Genomic DNA, 17,191 nt, shown 5'->3' on the forward strand with positions numbered 1-17,191 from the left:
AGAGCTTCCATTGCGCGTTGTATCCGATACTCGGTAGTGGAAATGACAGCGATTTTAATACAGAGTTCCCAGAATAGATTTAGAACTCAAAGGAGCAATTAAATAGGTGGAACAGATTCCCATGGTATCGATTCTGTTCCCCTCCTAACAACATTTCTCGGAGATATTACACCTTCCAGAATGCCTGGCTTACAGTTTGCTAACAACATTTGCGACAAGTTCCTGGGTAGGGCGGTGTTCGACCTCTCGTCGAAACAGCAGAAACTATGTTGAAATCTGACAAGAAAGCAAGTCCAAAATGCACTGCAATCCAAATCCTCGAATTTATGGTGTCTTCGCAACAAACAAACTAATAACCGACTGATACATTTACTCAGGTTTGTCTCCGCTGAACATCTTAGCAAAAAATTGTTCAGAGCTCATTAATGGCTTGGGATCTCCTGCAGCAACCACGTCTTGAACTGATTTTTTAAGGGCCTTCGCCTGCTCAACATCAAACTCCATATTCGCGAAATATCGACCACCAGCCCATTGTGTAAATACATACATGTCCCTAATACTTTCGAGTGCCCTAATGCCGCCCATGGTAGGGAATTGTTCGGTTTCTATGGGAACGTAGCGGGATTTTTTGCCCGTAACTAAGCAAACCCGAAATCAGGAGGTTCTGATTAGCATCTATGTACCACATGATTTCATTATCACGGACAGAACCATACCTTTGGTGAAAGACTCAGTGATCTCGGGAAAGGTGGCTAAGTGACTAATTCCTTGGATGGTTTTTCCGCCCCAGGTTTCTGGGTCCAGCAGAACACCGTGGACAAGATCTCCGAAGTCTTCCTCGATTGAAATAAATGGAACCAAGCCCGGGCCACCAACCAAAGGCTGCGAGAGAGTGACATAACTTTCAGAGTCCGTCTCAAGGGCGAATCCGCCGAACACCTCTGCAATGAACGGGGACATAAAGTTTTCGAAGTACCAGCCCGCGCACACAGCTGTTACACTTTTGATATTGGGGCTATTTCGAGCAAGCTGTTCGATTTTATTTTTGCCTATACGGATGGTTAATAAGTGACAATATCGAACAAAATTGGAACACTGAAAATTGACACTAACAGTCCATCATATCCAATTTGACAGCCCCTTTAGTGATTTCATAGATATGGCCTGCGGAGCTGTACACGAAATGTTCCACGCCAACCTCATTTGCAGCATCGACAATGACGCGACCAAGGTCCAATTCCGTAGGACCGTTTGGATCATCAAAAGCCTAGTGATTTAATTGTTACCATACCCTCAATTTGAATGGACCATTGGATTCCGCGCAGCTCTCACCGAATCGTCGGAATTCGTATTAGCGAATATTGCCCAGCTATCTTTGAATGCTTTCACTAACTCCTCCTTCTTAAATCCATCTGCGCCAACAACCTCAACGCCAGCCCTAACCAATTCCTTGGCCTTAGGGGAGGTCGGGTTACGAGTGATTCCTCGGACACGGAATGCCGCACTATTGCGAAGAAGCGATCGGACAACAGATCCGCCTTGGTTGCCTATGGAAAACAAGATTAGAATTGTCCGGACCTCGGTTCGAAAAAAGAGAGCGAAAGAGGGTAAAAGTTCAAAGTCTACCTGTAGCACCAAAAACAGTGACAAGTTTTGGGGACGCCATTTGATTTCAGAAGATGTCAATATGTGGACGCAATTATATGGTTATCTTTTTTCAGTGCCGGAGAGCTGGTTCAATGTGTTGAAGGAGATTGAGTGCTGGTTATAGCACCACAGTCCGCATCCACTTTCCCTTCCCCACTATCGAGGTAGTGCTTCCTTAAAATTGTTCTGCCTGAAAGAAACGTCATGTTGCGGACTTGAGTGTCCTAAGAAATAGCTTTCGGAACTCTCTCAAGGGATTGAGTTTAGTGGGTGTAAGTGGGGATATAGAGCTCGTATTTGTTTCTATGTATCCCCTACATCACAGCCTCAGCAACACATAGATGAAGAATTCACAGGAAAACGACGTCATGCTCCTGAGGAATAACACCCTATTCATAATCTAGAAAACTTTGAAAGTAACGAAAATGCTTCTCAAGCAGTGCTCTCTCTGACGACGGAAACTTCCCATTTTCGGCAATCTTCCGGAATTTTGGGACGACATCTGTCCCGCAAACAGAGAAATTGAGTCCTACTAGTCTTCCTTGTGCTGTTTTTGAGAAATATGAGATAATTTCTCGCCTGACGACAATGCAATAATCGGAAAAGGTGACCTGTTAGCAGTCTCCAACTTCAAGAATTGGTGCCAATCGCAGCGGGTTGGAATGATATAGACTCTACATCAATTTCCATATCGAACGATCCACAAAATCGACATCATTCCTTCGGCAACTGCTAAGCGAGTTAGCCCAGAACTAACCTCAGAGATCCTTTTTTGATGCACGGAAAATGATAAAAGACTGTTGCCTGCCAAATTTCTCGTAATATTGGCAGCCCTTAGGCCTTAGTTCGTCGTATAGATAGTTAGTATCAAAGCGTGAACTTTCATGCATGGATTCCGCCCATTTTCTATCAACCTTGATGATATTCGCCAGAGAAAACGGAGAGCCTCAAATGCAACTTCGATATATACAATTTTCGTTTGTGAGCCCAAAACTTGAAACGGTCATCATATTCGACAATCGTATAGCTTTCAACAATGCTTGGAGCCCCGCACAACATGCCTCGGCGTCCAGAAATCAGGATACGGCTCAAACTAAGCCCTCGCGTAACTCCCCTCAGTCTTGTCAACAACTGAATTTCTTTCTTCCTTCCTGTTTGATTGGTTGGTTGGTTGCTGCTTCGATGAAATAGCACAACACTTGATCATCCTTGTGCCACGCTGTCAGCTGGGGAAAAATGGAAGAAATAGGCTCACACACAATCACCGATTTAAGAAAAATTAATAGACGTACCCCTATCAGGCCATCCCTCCTTGAATTGCTGACCACATATACTATGCCGCTTGTGCCCTTTGACCCACTAGATAGTTACAATGTGCCAACCTTCCACCATCAATTTTGAAATAAAAATATAATATATATATTTTATTTTTTAGCTAACATTTTGTAAAATTTAATAACTTGTTATAACTATATTTATTGTATTATTTCATTTCAAAATTTAGTATATTATACCATATGAATTCCTAAAAAATCTTTTATGGATAACTAACGGGGTAACTATGTAGTTAGTTACTTTTATCTAAATAAATTTCTTCACCGCCTTCTCACGAAACTGCCACCTCACTCAAACCAAAATCCTCGACAACTCCAACTTCCTCCGACCATCGACACACTCTGTAGTTGCGCATTGCAAAGGAACTTGGGGTACTGCCGACTACGAGGAAACCCCCACCATGCCTCCACAGTTCGAGTTTCGCGGGAACAGGCAAGGAGGAAGACCCCGTGAACAGCCTGAATTCACCTTTCGATCTCGGTTCCCCAAGACTTCCGCGAGACCATTATTATTGATGTCACCAAGTGAAACGACACCTGAATTATTATGTTACCCGCAAAACGAAGATCAAAAAAGAAGAAAGTTTATGTCTCTAGAAGAGTTAACCGATAGCGATGAAGCGGAGATGGAGGTTTCCTCTACAGATGAAGCGGCCAAACCACCGCGAAAAAAGCAAGCTCTCGAGTCTAACACCGGGCTCGCTGCAAACGCCCCCAAATGGTCGAACCCAGACCCATACACCGTTTTACCTCCATCAGATGAGAACCTAGGGAAGAGGAAAGACTTTGTAAAGCTGATCCGCAAGGCAAGAATACAATTGTCCCCACAACCCAAACCTGAAGAGCACAACGCCGTCGTTTTGAATGATGATTTTATATCCTTCGGCACGGATGACGTCGAGATGGATGAACCCCCTGGAAAAGCACCTCGAGGCCCAAAAAGCTTGATGAATCGGGATAGTGACCCGGCCCTTGGTAGCAGAAAGCGAACCCGTGACGATGAAATTATCGAGCAGCCCAGGCGCGGTGGGGCACAAGGGAAGTTCTTTAACTCTGATGGATCCATCCTTCTTAAATGGAAACCGTTCGAAGACCAGAACCCAACTCCTTGGATGGATTCCTCGGGTCCTTCCACTCTCCACTTAGGATCTAGGTAAGCTAAATCAACGCCACGGTTAGCATTACAGTGCTAACACCTCGTCTTCGGCAGGTTGCACAACGAGATACTTAGCTTTTACCACTGGGTTAAGCCCAAGTCTTTCGAGCATTCGATTAGGAATGACTTGGTCGAACGGCTTCAGCGCCACTTTGAAAGAAGACATTATGGCTCCCAGCTTTGTGCTTTTGGCTCCTTCGCCTCTGGCCTCTATCTTCCGACCGCAGATATGGATCTTGTCTTGTGCTCAAGACAGTTTGTTCGACAAGATCGCAAAGTCCTTTGTCAACGGCCGCGTGAAATACACTCGTTTGCTGCATATCTGAAAGATCTCGACATCGCTGTCCCCGGATCCGTTGAAACCATTGCTCATGCTAAGGTCCCTATTATAAAATTCGTAGACAGGCTTACAGGCTTGAAAGTGGATTTGTCATTCGACAACTCCACTGGCATAGCAGCGAACAAAACATTTCAGGTTTGGAAATCTCAATTTCCTGCTATGCCTGTTATTGTCTCCGTGGTAAAGCAATTTCTGCTACTACGCGGCCTCAACGAGGTAGCAACTGGTGGTTTGGGTGGATTTTCAATCATTTGTTTAGTCACTAGCCTCCTCCAGCACCTCCCCTACAGTGGCGCAGAGCCTAACCTGGGTGGTGTTCTCATGGACTTCTTCGATTTTTATGGTAATAAATTTGATTCCAGGACGGTTGGCATACAATTTGATCCGCCGGGCTATTTCGATAAGGTATCAACTAATCTCCCTTTTTGAAGTTTATAAAAGCTAACCCCTCCCTCCGCCACAGAAACTCCTTGGCATTTATCAAGCCAACAAGCAGCAGCGACTTGCAATTTTGGACCCAAACAATCCTCATAATGATATCTCAGGAGGAACAAAGGAGATTCCATTGATCTTCAGGGCTTTTGCGGATGCCTATCAAACTCTTAAGCAAGAACTAGTGCACGCAGCTTTTTCACCACGGAAAGACATGAGTAGCTTTCTGGGCTTAGTTGTTGGCGCTAACTATGAATCATACGATCGTCAGCGCGCACATCTTGCCAGCTTATGTGAAAATGATCCTCGATTTACGCACTTCTTCCAGCCTCCTCCTCCCGACAGCCCTCCTCCAGAGGCTCCAGAAGTTCCTCCGCCACCTCCACCGGAAGAACCACCGATTGTGACTGCGAAAGGTAAGGAGCACAATGATGATTCATCACAAGCTCCCAAGCTATCTAAAAAGCAGTCCGCGGCATTAGATCGCGCCAATCGACTTAGGAAGCTTCGACCTACCTTAAAGGTTCCGAAGTTTGTGAACCTCGAAGCTGCTGTGAAAATTGGAGGGTATTCCTCAATTGCAGAAATGGACCGCGACTTATGCCGAAGGGAAAAGGCACTTCTACAGTGAATATATGCAGCCGACTAAGCCGGCTGCCTACAGGCCAATTTGTTCTGTGTCCCGTTGGCATCGAATCAACGTCTCATGCACACTGGACATCTTGTCTTCAGCTTTGACTTCGTTCGATGGCTTCCAATCCTTCTCGGGATTTCCGCGAGCGCCTTGCGCCCATTTATGTAGGCCTTTATGACTTATTAATTCCCTTTTCTCTATCCTTCGCCTTTATTTTCTTTTGCCTTCTCGTCTTTCCAGCTCAAACGGCGCTTCTGTATGATTATACTAGCATGATACCCATAAATATTAACTACAGGCAAATGGTACCGGCAGGACGGAGGATTGACTTGATTTTGCTACTCATCGTGGTTCTGTGCTATAGCGCACCGGACGGATTCCTTTCACTGATACACCCAATTAACATGACATATTTTATTTTGGCTCACGGCCCTGCTCCACATATCGCATTGTGGTAATCATTCCTTACCACGCCATTGTTTCTCCATTCTCCAGCTCGTCTTCGCTAGGTACTAGGTTCCCGCCTAGCTTCAATCAACTGACAATCGAACAGGGCCCGAAAATCCTACCATAACGTTAAGAATAATTAACACATATAGAACAAGCATCCGGTCCTACGGGCATTCTCTTCGTGCATTGTCTTCCGACTTTCCTCTCCCACTCCTCTTCCATTGGAAAATGCCACGGCCTACTTGGATTAATTGGATCGAGTAAACCATTTGACGATTTTCCTCCCAGAAATCAACAAAGTAGATCAAATATCACGATTAACGTCATGAAGCAATCCACCCAAAGAATTCCGGCACAATGCAATAATAAAGGCTAAGTACCCTTTTGTCACGGTCGTCCACTTTCTTCCCCCGCCCCCCCCTCCACCTCCCAGTTCGTTCCCCGGGACTCGCCAACCTCCCTACCTTCCTTCTCACCATATAGCCTGCTAGATGCAGGCATATGGAGAGGAGTGCTTAAAGCATGCAACCGTTCTCTGAAAGGTTACTTGTCCTAGGCTAACTTTTCTCAGCACTCCTGCTTTTTCACAATAGCAATCTTGTCCTTGTAAAGAAGCCGGCTACGCTTTTGTATTGCTGTTTTGTCTTGAGATCTTACATTGTTATTTCTATTCTTATTATTCTTGTTCCTATTATCTTTTTCTAACGAGTTGATCAGAGGACATAAGAATGAATGGTCATGGATAGTAAATAGTACACTGAGGGCCAAAAAAAAAACAAAAACAAAAAACAAAAAACAACGAAAATCTGCCCCAAGCCTCGATTTAATCGCCAATTTCTCATCCCATATCCCGAGTTTTTTGAATTCTCCTCTGAACTGTTGAAGAATTCACAGGACCAGACATCACTAACTGCTATGGTGCCTCAGGATGTAGTTGCTGTCGTCGCTGACAGGACCCCCTTTTTTTTCGCCCCAACCCATTTACTTGTTGACACAGATATTTCTCTATTGTTTTTTTAAATGAAAAAAAAAAAAAAAAACATTAGCTCGAGACCTCGCTATTTCGTTCTCCTCTTTCATTTCATCACAATTCCTCTTATGCCCTGTGGTAACCGTTCCCGAATCTCTATTCCACCCTTCCGTGGGGCGAGACGGGGGAGAAATGAAGGATAATGATACTATTATTAACTCACCACAGCATCACAGAAGCATCCATCAGCACAATCCTTCCCACTTCCGCACTGCGTCTCCTTGCTTTGGCAACGGTTATCGAGCGCCATCTATTTCACCTTTAGCACCAAGATCACAGTATCTCTCGCCCGCCCCGAATATTTCACGCAGGCGGGATATCGAAAGAGCCACAATTCAGTACTGTTGAAAACGCACCGCATTATCCCGTCTAGCTGGGCTCATTTCTTCACCTATGATCGGACTCGCTGTCACAATGCCCGCGAAGAGGACAGTAAACACCCAGGTAAGCTTCATATTCGCGTGTCTTCCGATTCTGGTAGCCGGCAGGGTGGTTGGAATTGGGCGATGAGATTCAACTGTGGTAGCTTAATCAGACGGGCTGGAAAAGAATACGTGTGGTAAAACCGAGAAGGTGGGAAGAAATCATACCTATGATAGTGTCAAAAGAGTAGAGATAGACTAAGCACAGCTAATTCTCAGCAACGTGGACTCTGCTTAGGGCATCGAAGGCATATAAATAAGAGGATTTGGAGGGCAGGGGGGGTACTCACCACAGGAATATATGACTTTCATGCACTTCTGAACATGCCTCTTCTCTCAGCTCGCCTCTCGAAAGACGAAGGCAAAGAAAAAATTCAAAATTACAAAATGCAAATCGCCAAACGGCCACCACGCGCCGGGCGAAGATCTGCACCGAGTGCGAACGTTTCTGTACTCCTAAACGTCATGCTCGTGCTTGCGATGTGCGGCGTCAGAAATAAGTACTGTTATTGAACCCATTGACCGCTGGTTTTCTATTCATTGTTCCATTCAATTACCCGGAGAGTGTTGGTCTTTCAATTACTCCGTACGCAGTATGTATATGCGCGGGGATGTTGCAAATCACAGCTACATCCTGTTTTCCTGGATGGAAGACGAGCTTTTTCGAGGGCCGAGCTCAAGCTAGTATGTTGAGATCAGCGGGGCTAGCTCACTCACAAGCTAAAACGTTAGCTTGTTGGAACTATTCAGGAGAGGCTTCGACAAAGTTTTAGGGGGCAGCCAACCAGTTGGGCAACTAATTTAGCATGCAGTCCTCCTTTCGTTTTTACGCTGCAGGCAAATCCTGCATCAATCTTGGAACCCTTGGAACTCGCCTGCTTGAAATTTGCTTCGACAGGCGGCACAGAGAACTGCCTCTCGCATTTCGATCGGGGATTTTATCAGACCTGTCACACAACATTAAAGAACTATGTAAATCTGAAACAAATGTGATCGCTGCATGGCCCGAGGGGCGGGGAGGGAGCCTCGTTACACACAGCCAAGAACCACCAATTTTCATATAAAAATATCGAATAACTACATTGCATGACATATGATAATATAATCCGCACATCCTCGGTGGAACACTGCGATCTGTGATTAGAGACCCATACTGTCGCGTCGTTGTGTTGTCCTCAGGTCTTCAGCTTTTCCTTGCCCTTCTTGCCTGCCGACCTCAAGAGGCCCATTTCCTGATCCATCCCAAGGGTCCTCTTCGCTCTTCAATTTCAGCCCACATGTTCGAGACTAGCGACTTGATTTAAAGTCTTTGGATAGTCTTTTGGGGTTAATTTAATATCAAACACTGCTTCATTTCGAGGGACGGCTCAACCGTTCCTCCAGGGTGCGATCGATTCTTTCCTTCAACGTTTCTCCATCGTGACCCACGACAGCCACTGTAAGAGCGTCCACTGCTTCCGGTTCAAAATATGATTGCCCTAGGTAGGTGACGTCGACGACGCCGTCTAGGCGCTCTTGTGAATGTAAGTTTGGAGAGATAAAGCTTCCAGTTGGTGAATAATCCGTGGTAGAGGATACTAATAGTAATAGAAAGCCGATGGGGAGCGCTGACTGTTAAAGAGAATTAACTAGTAGGAGCAGGAGAAGGAACATAGGTAAGAAGATGAGGATTCCTCGCTTGGGCCAGTGCATTGCTTAGCAAGTTAGTGAGCAAGATCACTCAAGTTCTCCAACATCCTATAGCTAGGATATAAGAAGATTAAATATGAATATAACTGAAATTAAATTGAAACAGTAAGTGATTATCAAGATCTATAGTGATCAGTAGAATCTAATATTTAGACTTGAGTACAGAAGATTTGAGACTCAAGCATAATGTGAATAGAATCAACGGGTTGCCCTTCCCGCGTTCCATGGTGGTCTTCCCGAGAAAAAAAGCAAAATAGATCAAAATATGTCAAAATAGGTCAAAGACAGGACAAAGTGGACTCTGGCATATCGCACTCTTGTTCCTCCGTTCCCTTCAGGGCGAGGAGGGTCAGTTGAGGTTTTCCCTCGTTGCTTGGCCTTTTGCCTCACACGCTCCCTAATTCAAGCCCATTTTTACTCAATGCAGCAGCAGCAGCTTAAGATTTACCCCTCCTTCTATTATATTACAAGTATTCTCTACCCAGACACTATAGCCTGACAGCCTTTCGTCTCTTATTCATTGCTCCTGTTGTCTGGCAGATACTAGTAGTACCAATTAACTGAGGGGCATGGGACGACCTTCTGTGCCGCTCTCAGCGGATTTACCGCCCCTCATTTTCGGAACCGCGACCTTTAACTCACAGTACAATGCTGACCCATATGCCCTCGCTACGACTGCGATAGTCCATCGCGCATTGTCTGCCGGTATCAGGGCTTTTGACACATCACCTTACTACGGGCCAGCGGAGGAATTGCTGGGTCGTGCTCTATCCAGCTACTTCGTGCGTTCCAATTTTCCGCGATACACCTACCGTCTGCTCACCAAGGTTGGTCGCATCGCTGCACAGTCCTTCAACTACTCTCCGGCATGGATACGAAAAAGTATAAAACGCAGCTTATCCCGGCTTGACACATCCTACCTAGACGTCGTATACTGTCATGATGTCGAGTTTGTGTCTCCGGCGGAGGTTTTAGGCGCGGTTGTGGAGTTGCGCAGAATACGGGATGCGGAGGGGTCAATCCGTTATATCGGGATATCAGGGTACCCTGTGGACGTTTTGTGTTCGCTGGCAGAGATGGTTTTGGAAGAGACTGGTGAACCGCTGGATGCCGTGATGTCGTATGCTAATTTTACATTGCAAAACACAAAACTTGCTGTGGAAGGCCTATCGCGCCTTGTTGCTGCGGGAGTCGACGTGGTTCCCAATGCCTCCCCACTAGGAATGGGCCTGCTGAGGCGCAAAGGTGTCCCAATTGGGAGTATGGGTGATTTCCATCCTGCGCCTGATGGACTACGAAATGCTATACTTGCGGCAAGTGAGTGGGTAGCGCACCAGGGCGAAAAAATTGAAGTTGTCGCTATACGGTATGCTCTCGAGTCATGGTTACGTGAGGGCTCACCTGTTGGTGTCCTGGGGCCACCGCTTGCGCGTTTCCCGGATGCAGATCCGGTATTCACCTCTACTATTACACATGGTGTCGGACGGAGACTAGGGGTCAGCGTCATGGGTGTGAGCAATATTGATGAGCTGGATGAAACTCTTCGTGTGTGGCGGAGTATTATCGATGGCCTGGAGGACAAAGGAGACAAGGACGATGCTCCCCCCTCCGAGGAGGTGGAATATTTCTCCGAAGGAACAATGGTGGCAACTGGTGCCTCTAGTCCTTCATCATCCACCGCCGCGTCTAAGACTCCCAACGCTCTTACCCCATCCGGTGACATCGCCGACCGCAAGTGGTCCCGAGACAGACGCCAGCGCATATTAAAGCTGGCCGAAGGGATTCGCGAAATCCTCGGGCCGGACTGGGTGAATTATACCTGGGAAAGTCCCGGGAAAGGGTTTGTAAATACCCCCCCTGACAACCACGGCGACATGGATGAGCCGGCTGCATGACCAGTGTTTATGATAGAAGCAGTCGAAAAGGATGTCGATGTTAAGGACATGGAGGCTATATTGCTTACATCTCCATTGGAGCCAGTTGATAAGTGAAAATATGTTTCTGTATCAGCTTGTGTATTTTAGGCCAGTCAATTGATGAATGAATGATAGTTATGCTTGGTTATCTGATTCCCTCATCATTTTTTCATCCCTGTTACGACATCTTCAATTTCAACATGCAAGCGTCATATGCCACATTTTGTTTTGTTCTGTTTTATTTATTTCCATTATTCTTGTGGTTACTTTTTATTTTTTTAATTTATTTTTTCACCCGGCCAGGAGCAGCAAATTGTTTATAGATATAGTGCATACGCCTCCATCACATACAAAATAACCATGCCATCAAGATCAATATAAGCATCCTCATTCGCTATATTCAACAGATATCAAGTGACCATACATGTTGTAACTATCGCGAGAACAAAATCTTCTTGCCTGTATCTCACTACTTAATAACGTGAGTTACTTTTTCATGAAGGCCTGGACCGAAGAGGCATGCAAGGTGGAGTTGCATTTGGCAACCAAAATTCGCATTTACCGATGCCGCCAACTTCATGTCACAAAATAGTCTAACATCTCGGCAGTAGGGTTCGAGAAGGGATTTAAGTTTTATTCTAGGCCAGAAGCCACCAACTCTTACATACGGTACATGGCTCGGGAAGCAATATAAGTTGCCTCGTAAATCCCCCATGTTCCCCCATTTCCGATTCTAGACGAGCAACCCAACTGCAGCCAAAAGACTTTGACTGCCTAATTTACGAGCTAGTAGATGGAGAGCCCACGCATTGCTTTGGCAAATCCATCGCGTTCATCCTTACATCCCTCACACAGGCGATTATTGTGCGGGCCTTTACTGGCCCCGAAGTAAACCGCCGTTTCTGTTTCGAACCCGTGCCACTTCTTCAGGCGGTATGCAACACACTCCGTAAATGAATTGTCGAAGAACTGGGGCGGCTAAGACTGTTGCAGCTCTTGTAGCACTGATGATAGACGTGTGCGTTGTGGATGTGGTTGGTGAGAGGAAAAGAGAGTGCTTGTGCAGTCAGCCTTGGCGAATCAGTTCTTTGTTCGGCCTGATAAGATGTGTTGCGAGGTATTCCAGGCTCCCCTTCATCTTCCATGCTAGCCTTACCTACTTAGTTCCCCAGACTTCAACATCACTGCACACCTACATTTGATGTAGACAACATTATGGCTTCTTGATGCCACACATGAAAAAGGCTCCGGGCGAACGCGCCACCAGCGATGTTATTTTACCCATGCAAGACCCCTACATGACCCAGATTACCGATGGAAGGAAGAATTATGAGTTTAGGAAATATTGCCTCAAGCCTAGTGTGAAAAGAATCTGGTTCTATCGGACTGCTCCGCACTCTAGTATCACCCATGTCTGTGAAACTAAGCCCGCTCGAACTCGAAAACCTGGCGATCGTCCTCTGGACGAAGACGGCCTGGGTAATGCTGAATTCAACAGCAAACACAAGGACTGGGATGGCTACGACTTCGCGTACGAGATGGTCACCGTCTACGAACTCAAACAGCCGATAACTCTCAAGGAGATGAAAGACAAACATGGTTTCAAGTCAGCTCCAAGGGGGCTTGTTTATCTGCCCAGGTCAATTAGTACCATTGTTAACTGGAAGCAACAAAAGCTGGTAAGAGATCTAAATCTTAGCTTTTACCTGATCTTTAGCTAACTAAGGCAGTTGATCAACCGAAGGAAGCAATTCTCGGAGGCTTAAGATAGGCTGTGGGAGCTCAGAGGGGTCTGATGCAAGATGTTGCCACAGTCGGAAATGACGCGGCCAGTTTATTCCAATCCAGATCACCTTTACGTAGACGGCCTGCGGCTTGCAGATTCGTCTGTGTCTCACGTGTAGTTATGTTTGGCTGTTAGCTCTATTTACGCACATTCATTTGTGGACTCCTCTGTCCCTAATATCATCGCCCACAATTTTTCATTGACAAGCAAAAAGGACGAGGCCGCAGTCAGTCTTCGCCGGTTAAGCATCGCCGCACATCAAACGGCCACGCTCAAGCTGATCAAAAACACCCCACAATACCGAAATGACCGGAATTCCCGCCCAAACGCCCAAGTAGCCCGCAAAATGTTTTGCAATTACGGGTGTCACGAGGGTCCATAGCCCCCGACAGCTAAGGCCCAGAAGAAAGACATCTTCCACATCCAAAGAAATCGAGAATACGGTGATTGGATCTCGGTGGGGAAGCTGATCTAGGATAGATCTGGATTCAGTTGTGCTTGTCAGATCATGGGAAGATGGCATAGAAACAGGAAGGCAGTCCGGCTCAAATTCCCTTTTCTGAGGAATAATTTTTCCCTGGCTTGAGGAAGACTGTCCTGTGACTGTTCTTCCCATCATGAGATTTTCGTCTTCTGAACTGGTCTCATTATTTATTGCATTGAGCTTGGGAGAATGTTCATGGCAGCCGCATAGTCTCATATTTTCCCAAGAGTGGTGAGAGTGGAAGGATCTCTCTATGGGATTGAATTAAATAATAGAAGGTGCTTGGTATTACTATATAAACAAACTAAGAGGTCTAGTAACAAGACATAGTGCAGAGAAGAGAAGAGAAGAGAGAGAGAAAGAGAAATTGTAAGCGGCGGGTCGAGGATCTCGCTACTTATCTAGGGGAGGTCCTTAGGACTCTACAAGGATAGAGCTATATCAGGTAATACAGTGTTATGTCAAAAGGGATTTGGATAGAAGAATTAGATATCAAAGCAGTAGAACATAGAGGTGAGATTATATATCAGAATGATTCACTGCCGCCTAGAAGGTTGGATCAGCTGCTAGTTCTATACACATAGAATTATAGATGGATCAAATCTGATACAATGCTGATGATGTTATATTATCTTGATTCTGCAATGTCATGTCTTGTCTTTGAGCAATTATCTGTTTCAGTCTAACATTGATTGTCTGCCTTGATTTCGTACTGATATCTTAGTATGAGTTTCTTATAAAACTATCTTCTCTGAAAATGCTGCTGTCTCAGTGAGTTCAAAAATTATAGAGTAATCATACATAAATTAGGGAATAATATAATGATGGAGATTGTTATATTCATCATCGCTAGATACCATCAGTGGATATCATTCATTCAAGCAGGTCAGTAGATAGATAGGCATGTAGGCGGGCAGACAGAGAATTCAGGGGTAAGAATAGGGGATTGCTAGTGTTGAAGTTAAGTCTCCACTGCATAAATAAAAGTGGACAGCATATAGATCAATCAAATATCCAGAAATCTCCTCTACATGAATAAAATCATCCCCTCGCATAACCACCGTCCTTATTCAACGGACAATGCATGAGAAATGTAGCACTCCTTTCATGCAAGTGACGTGCAGCATGATCGTAGCATCCTGATTCTCATATGGTACAGCAGAACGTATGCATGATTTCTCAACCGCGGTTTCCACCTTTCCACCCCTTGGTGGACAGCCAGGCTAAGGGCACGACCACTTATGCATCTAGAATATGAAGCGCCTTCTCTATTCAAAATACAACCTCATGTCTTATTGAATTTTGTTCTCTCTGGACCTTCCAATAACATCCTGTTTCGCAATATCCGGCAGGCGGAATGACTCGAACAATCGGTATCCCTAGTTGGGATATACTTGCCGCATTTCTTTTTCTCTTTCTTTTTCTCTCTCTTTCCTGTTCAAGAGCCCATTCCTGCCTCAGCAGCTTCAGAAAAGTAGAAATGAATATGGGGAAAGCGCGATGCATCGGTGCACGAACAGTTGTTTATCTGCCCATTCTCAGACGTCAATCCTCGCAGAAAAACAAACAACATCCACAGCCCCATAGAACACTCGTTTGATCCCAATACTGTCTTTTGCAGCTGGTAATATCGTTGTCTGCGTGTTGTTCGTTCCTTCATTGCACAGAGCTGCTGTTGTGGCAGCGGCCCCCCAGTTACCCAGCTCTATTCGACATTCATGGCGCTGTGACTGCTCCCAGGTAAGTTATACCCTTGAAGACTTCGGAGGGATATAGTGCAACGCGTGATGGGGGTCGAGTCGAATAATACTAAGGGCAGAAGAAACAGGCTGCAACCCCTATACATACATTAATTGGAAGGTGTAGAGGAAGTACATTTGCAAAATTCCCGCACTGTTCTCGACAAGAGCATTCGCGTCGTAACAAAGAAGCGATCGTTTGCGCTCTCGACCGTAATATCGGACCATTACCCGTTCGCAGGAATCATGGCTGATACTGCGGTCATTCAATCTGCACCTAATGGCACTGCTACGGCTCCAACTACGCCCAATAATGTTACTGGCCCAGACAATGCTGCTAATGTAGCCTTGCCTGAGGATACGCCCGCAGATGCTACTCTGATATCCAGGACCGAACGGGCAAATGGTATACCTCTACCCTTGTTCAGAAGTGGGCAACCTGTCAGTGCTAATGCTCCCGACTTAGTCAAAAATTCCCATGGGACATACTGGCGTTTCTGCAAGAAATGCCGTAATGTTCGGCCAACCAGGTGGCGTTACTGGGAGGACAGGCGAAATCCAGCGACATCCCGGTACTTCTGGTACTTCGTAACATTCGCCTGGCGTTATCTCTCCGCCAGCAGATGCCCGGAATGTAAGTGTTCCGTGGACGAGCCTCTTGCGTCTCCCCGGCAAGGGGAGGAGCCGAACCGAACAACGGGATCAGAGCAGGAACGAACGATTCAGGCGACGGAGGACGTTGAGACGCCGGAGTAATAATGCCATGCATATAATATCAGGAAACCCAGTCAACCCAGCAGTCAACCCATATCTTCGTTCGAATGGAGGAGCACATTTCTGAGATTGGGATCGGTGGTGCTTCTTAGTGACGATTTCGAAGCCTTATTCCCGGTATATACTCGCAGAATCCTTTCCGATTGCTTTCTATTCAAGTACTGGCTGACAAACATGCGGTTAGTGCTTTGAAACAAAATCAATATTAGATATTGTTTTATCACTTTCACTCATTTTTGCTGGAAGATTATTGTTGTCCCGGGCCGTGTTTCTGTCGTTAAACGCTCCTCTCTTTTAATATTTAATTTCTTCTTTTTGTCGTTCGATTTCCTGCCTTAATTGGGTCGCTAATGTTTCGTCATCAGATTATCTGATGAGTGTGACAGAGCTGGCTTTCCACATCCAAATTGTGTACCTGTCATCCTTTCTTCTCTTTTTTTTATGCTTTGACTTGTAGTTTTTATACGCAGCGACCGCTGTTATTAATAATTAGTTAGATAGGAACCAACAATTTCACTCATTGTCCCACAATCTCTAGCATTCCGCTCCGTTTCGAAGCACCAACTCATTGATTGCCCTACGATTAGGAATTAGAGAAGCAGGTTGGGGAAGTTTGTATCTAACATACAAAAATCTGGATATCAACTTGGGCTGATGAGCGGCTTTCCGACTGTAAAATGAGCGTTTCGCTTGTCGTCAATACGTGGTCATCTGCCTGTGATCCTCCGCGACAGGCCTAGATCAACGAATGATTGCTGTTAATGCGCGGCAGGTGGTTGTACTTGTTTTGTTTATTGAAAGGTCAGATGCAGGAGGTGACACAGGCCAAAAAAAATTAAATTAAATTAAATTAAATTAGAATTGAGCCATGGGAGATTATTTATTTAGTACCTAGCCCAGCTCCCAAGGTAACAAAGTAGATAAAAATATATTTTCGTATCGAAAGCGTAGTAGATCAGATTGGCTTGATTTTATAATTACAAAGTACTGGTATACATCGCCGTGCTCATACTGTGAACAAGAGCCCCCCTGAATGTGCGCTTCTCGATTTTTTTGGGCCACTCCAACCCCTCCCATCCCTTGTACTGTCTGCTTCTCCTTCTTCTCCATTTTTTTTGAAAAAAAATTTTTTTTAACTTTTTCCTTTTTTACACACCCTACTATCGCCAATATATGCAAAAATCCCAAAAGGCAATGTGTATTATACATGAAACGCCAGCCGCCAGATATAAAGTGTCTATCATAACAAATAAGAGTGGAGACAAACGAATTGGAAACGTACGGACGGCAGGCCAATAAGGTGGACAGAATCCTTCGTTCTCATGGTTCGTCCATGAGATAACCCGCAACGTACGGGG

At 45.4% G+C, this 17,191-nt stretch overlaps 7 protein-coding genes across 7 annotated transcripts; 4 read left to right on the plus strand and 3 right to left on the minus strand.

Moving 5' to 3' along the window:
* Positions 1-307: 307 nt before the first annotated feature.
* HCBG_07088 (uncharacterized protein) lies at positions 308-1,852 on the minus strand (the record flags this gene model as incomplete). The annotated part of the gene is made up of 3 exons (XM_045434137.1): positions 308-1,049; positions 1,114-1,547; positions 1,627-1,852. 2 exons carry the CDS (start codon positions 1,121-1,123, stop codon positions 676-678), a joined length of 384 nt encoding a protein of 127 aa, XP_045284928.1.
* Positions 1,853-3,382: 1,530 nt separating this feature from the next.
* HCBG_07089 (Poly(A) RNA polymerase cid14) lies at positions 3,383-5,540 on the plus strand (the record flags this gene model as incomplete). The annotated part of the gene is made up of 3 exons (XM_045434138.1): positions 3,383-4,134; positions 4,192-4,882; positions 4,941-5,540. The coding sequence occupies 3 exons, from the start codon at positions 3,383-3,385 to the stop codon at positions 5,538-5,540; spliced, it is 2,043 nt and encodes a 680-aa protein (XP_045284929.1).
* Positions 5,541-8,795: 3,255 nt separating this feature from the next.
* Positions 8,796-9,360, minus strand: HCBG_07090 (uncharacterized protein; the record flags this gene model as incomplete). Its single annotated transcript, XM_045434139.1, has 2 exons — positions 8,796-9,056; positions 9,298-9,360. 2 exons carry the CDS (start codon positions 9,358-9,360, stop codon positions 8,796-8,798), a joined length of 324 nt encoding a protein of 107 aa, XP_045284930.1.
* Positions 9,361-9,703: 343 nt separating this feature from the next.
* On the plus strand, positions 9,704-11,029 carry HCBG_07091 (D-arabinose 1-dehydrogenase (NAD(P)(+)) ARA2; the record flags this gene model as incomplete). Its single annotated transcript, XM_045434140.1, has 1 exon — positions 9,704-11,029. The coding sequence occupies one exon, from the start codon at positions 9,704-9,706 to the stop codon at positions 11,027-11,029; it is 1,326 nt and encodes a 441-aa protein (XP_045284931.1).
* Positions 11,030-12,285: 1,256 nt separating this feature from the next.
* Positions 12,286-12,816, plus strand: HCBG_07092 (uncharacterized protein; the record flags this gene model as incomplete). Its single annotated transcript, XM_045434141.1, has 2 exons — positions 12,286-12,729; positions 12,781-12,816. 2 exons carry the CDS (start codon positions 12,286-12,288, stop codon positions 12,814-12,816), a joined length of 480 nt encoding a protein of 159 aa, XP_045284932.1.
* Positions 12,817-13,077: 261 nt separating this feature from the next.
* Positions 13,078-13,536, minus strand: HCBG_07093 (uncharacterized protein; the record flags this gene model as incomplete). Its single annotated transcript, XM_045434142.1, has 1 exon — positions 13,078-13,536. The coding sequence occupies one exon, from the start codon at positions 13,534-13,536 to the stop codon at positions 13,078-13,080; it is 459 nt and encodes a 152-aa protein (XP_045284933.1).
* A 1,769-nt stretch (positions 13,537-15,305) lies between these two features.
* HCBG_07094 (uncharacterized protein) lies at positions 15,306-15,815 on the plus strand (the record flags this gene model as incomplete). Its single annotated transcript, XM_045434143.1, has 2 exons — positions 15,306-15,465; positions 15,526-15,815. The coding sequence occupies 2 exons, from the start codon at positions 15,306-15,308 to the stop codon at positions 15,813-15,815; spliced, it is 450 nt and encodes a 149-aa protein (XP_045284934.1).
* Between the last annotated feature and the right edge of the window lie 1,376 nt (positions 15,816-17,191).

This window comes from Histoplasma capsulatum (assembly GCF_000150115.1).
Source record: "Histoplasma capsulatum G186AR genomic scaffold supercont2.11, whole genome shotgun sequence".
NCBI classification, from domain to species: domain Eukaryota; kingdom Fungi; phylum Ascomycota; class Eurotiomycetes; order Onygenales; family Ajellomycetaceae; genus Histoplasma; species Histoplasma capsulatum.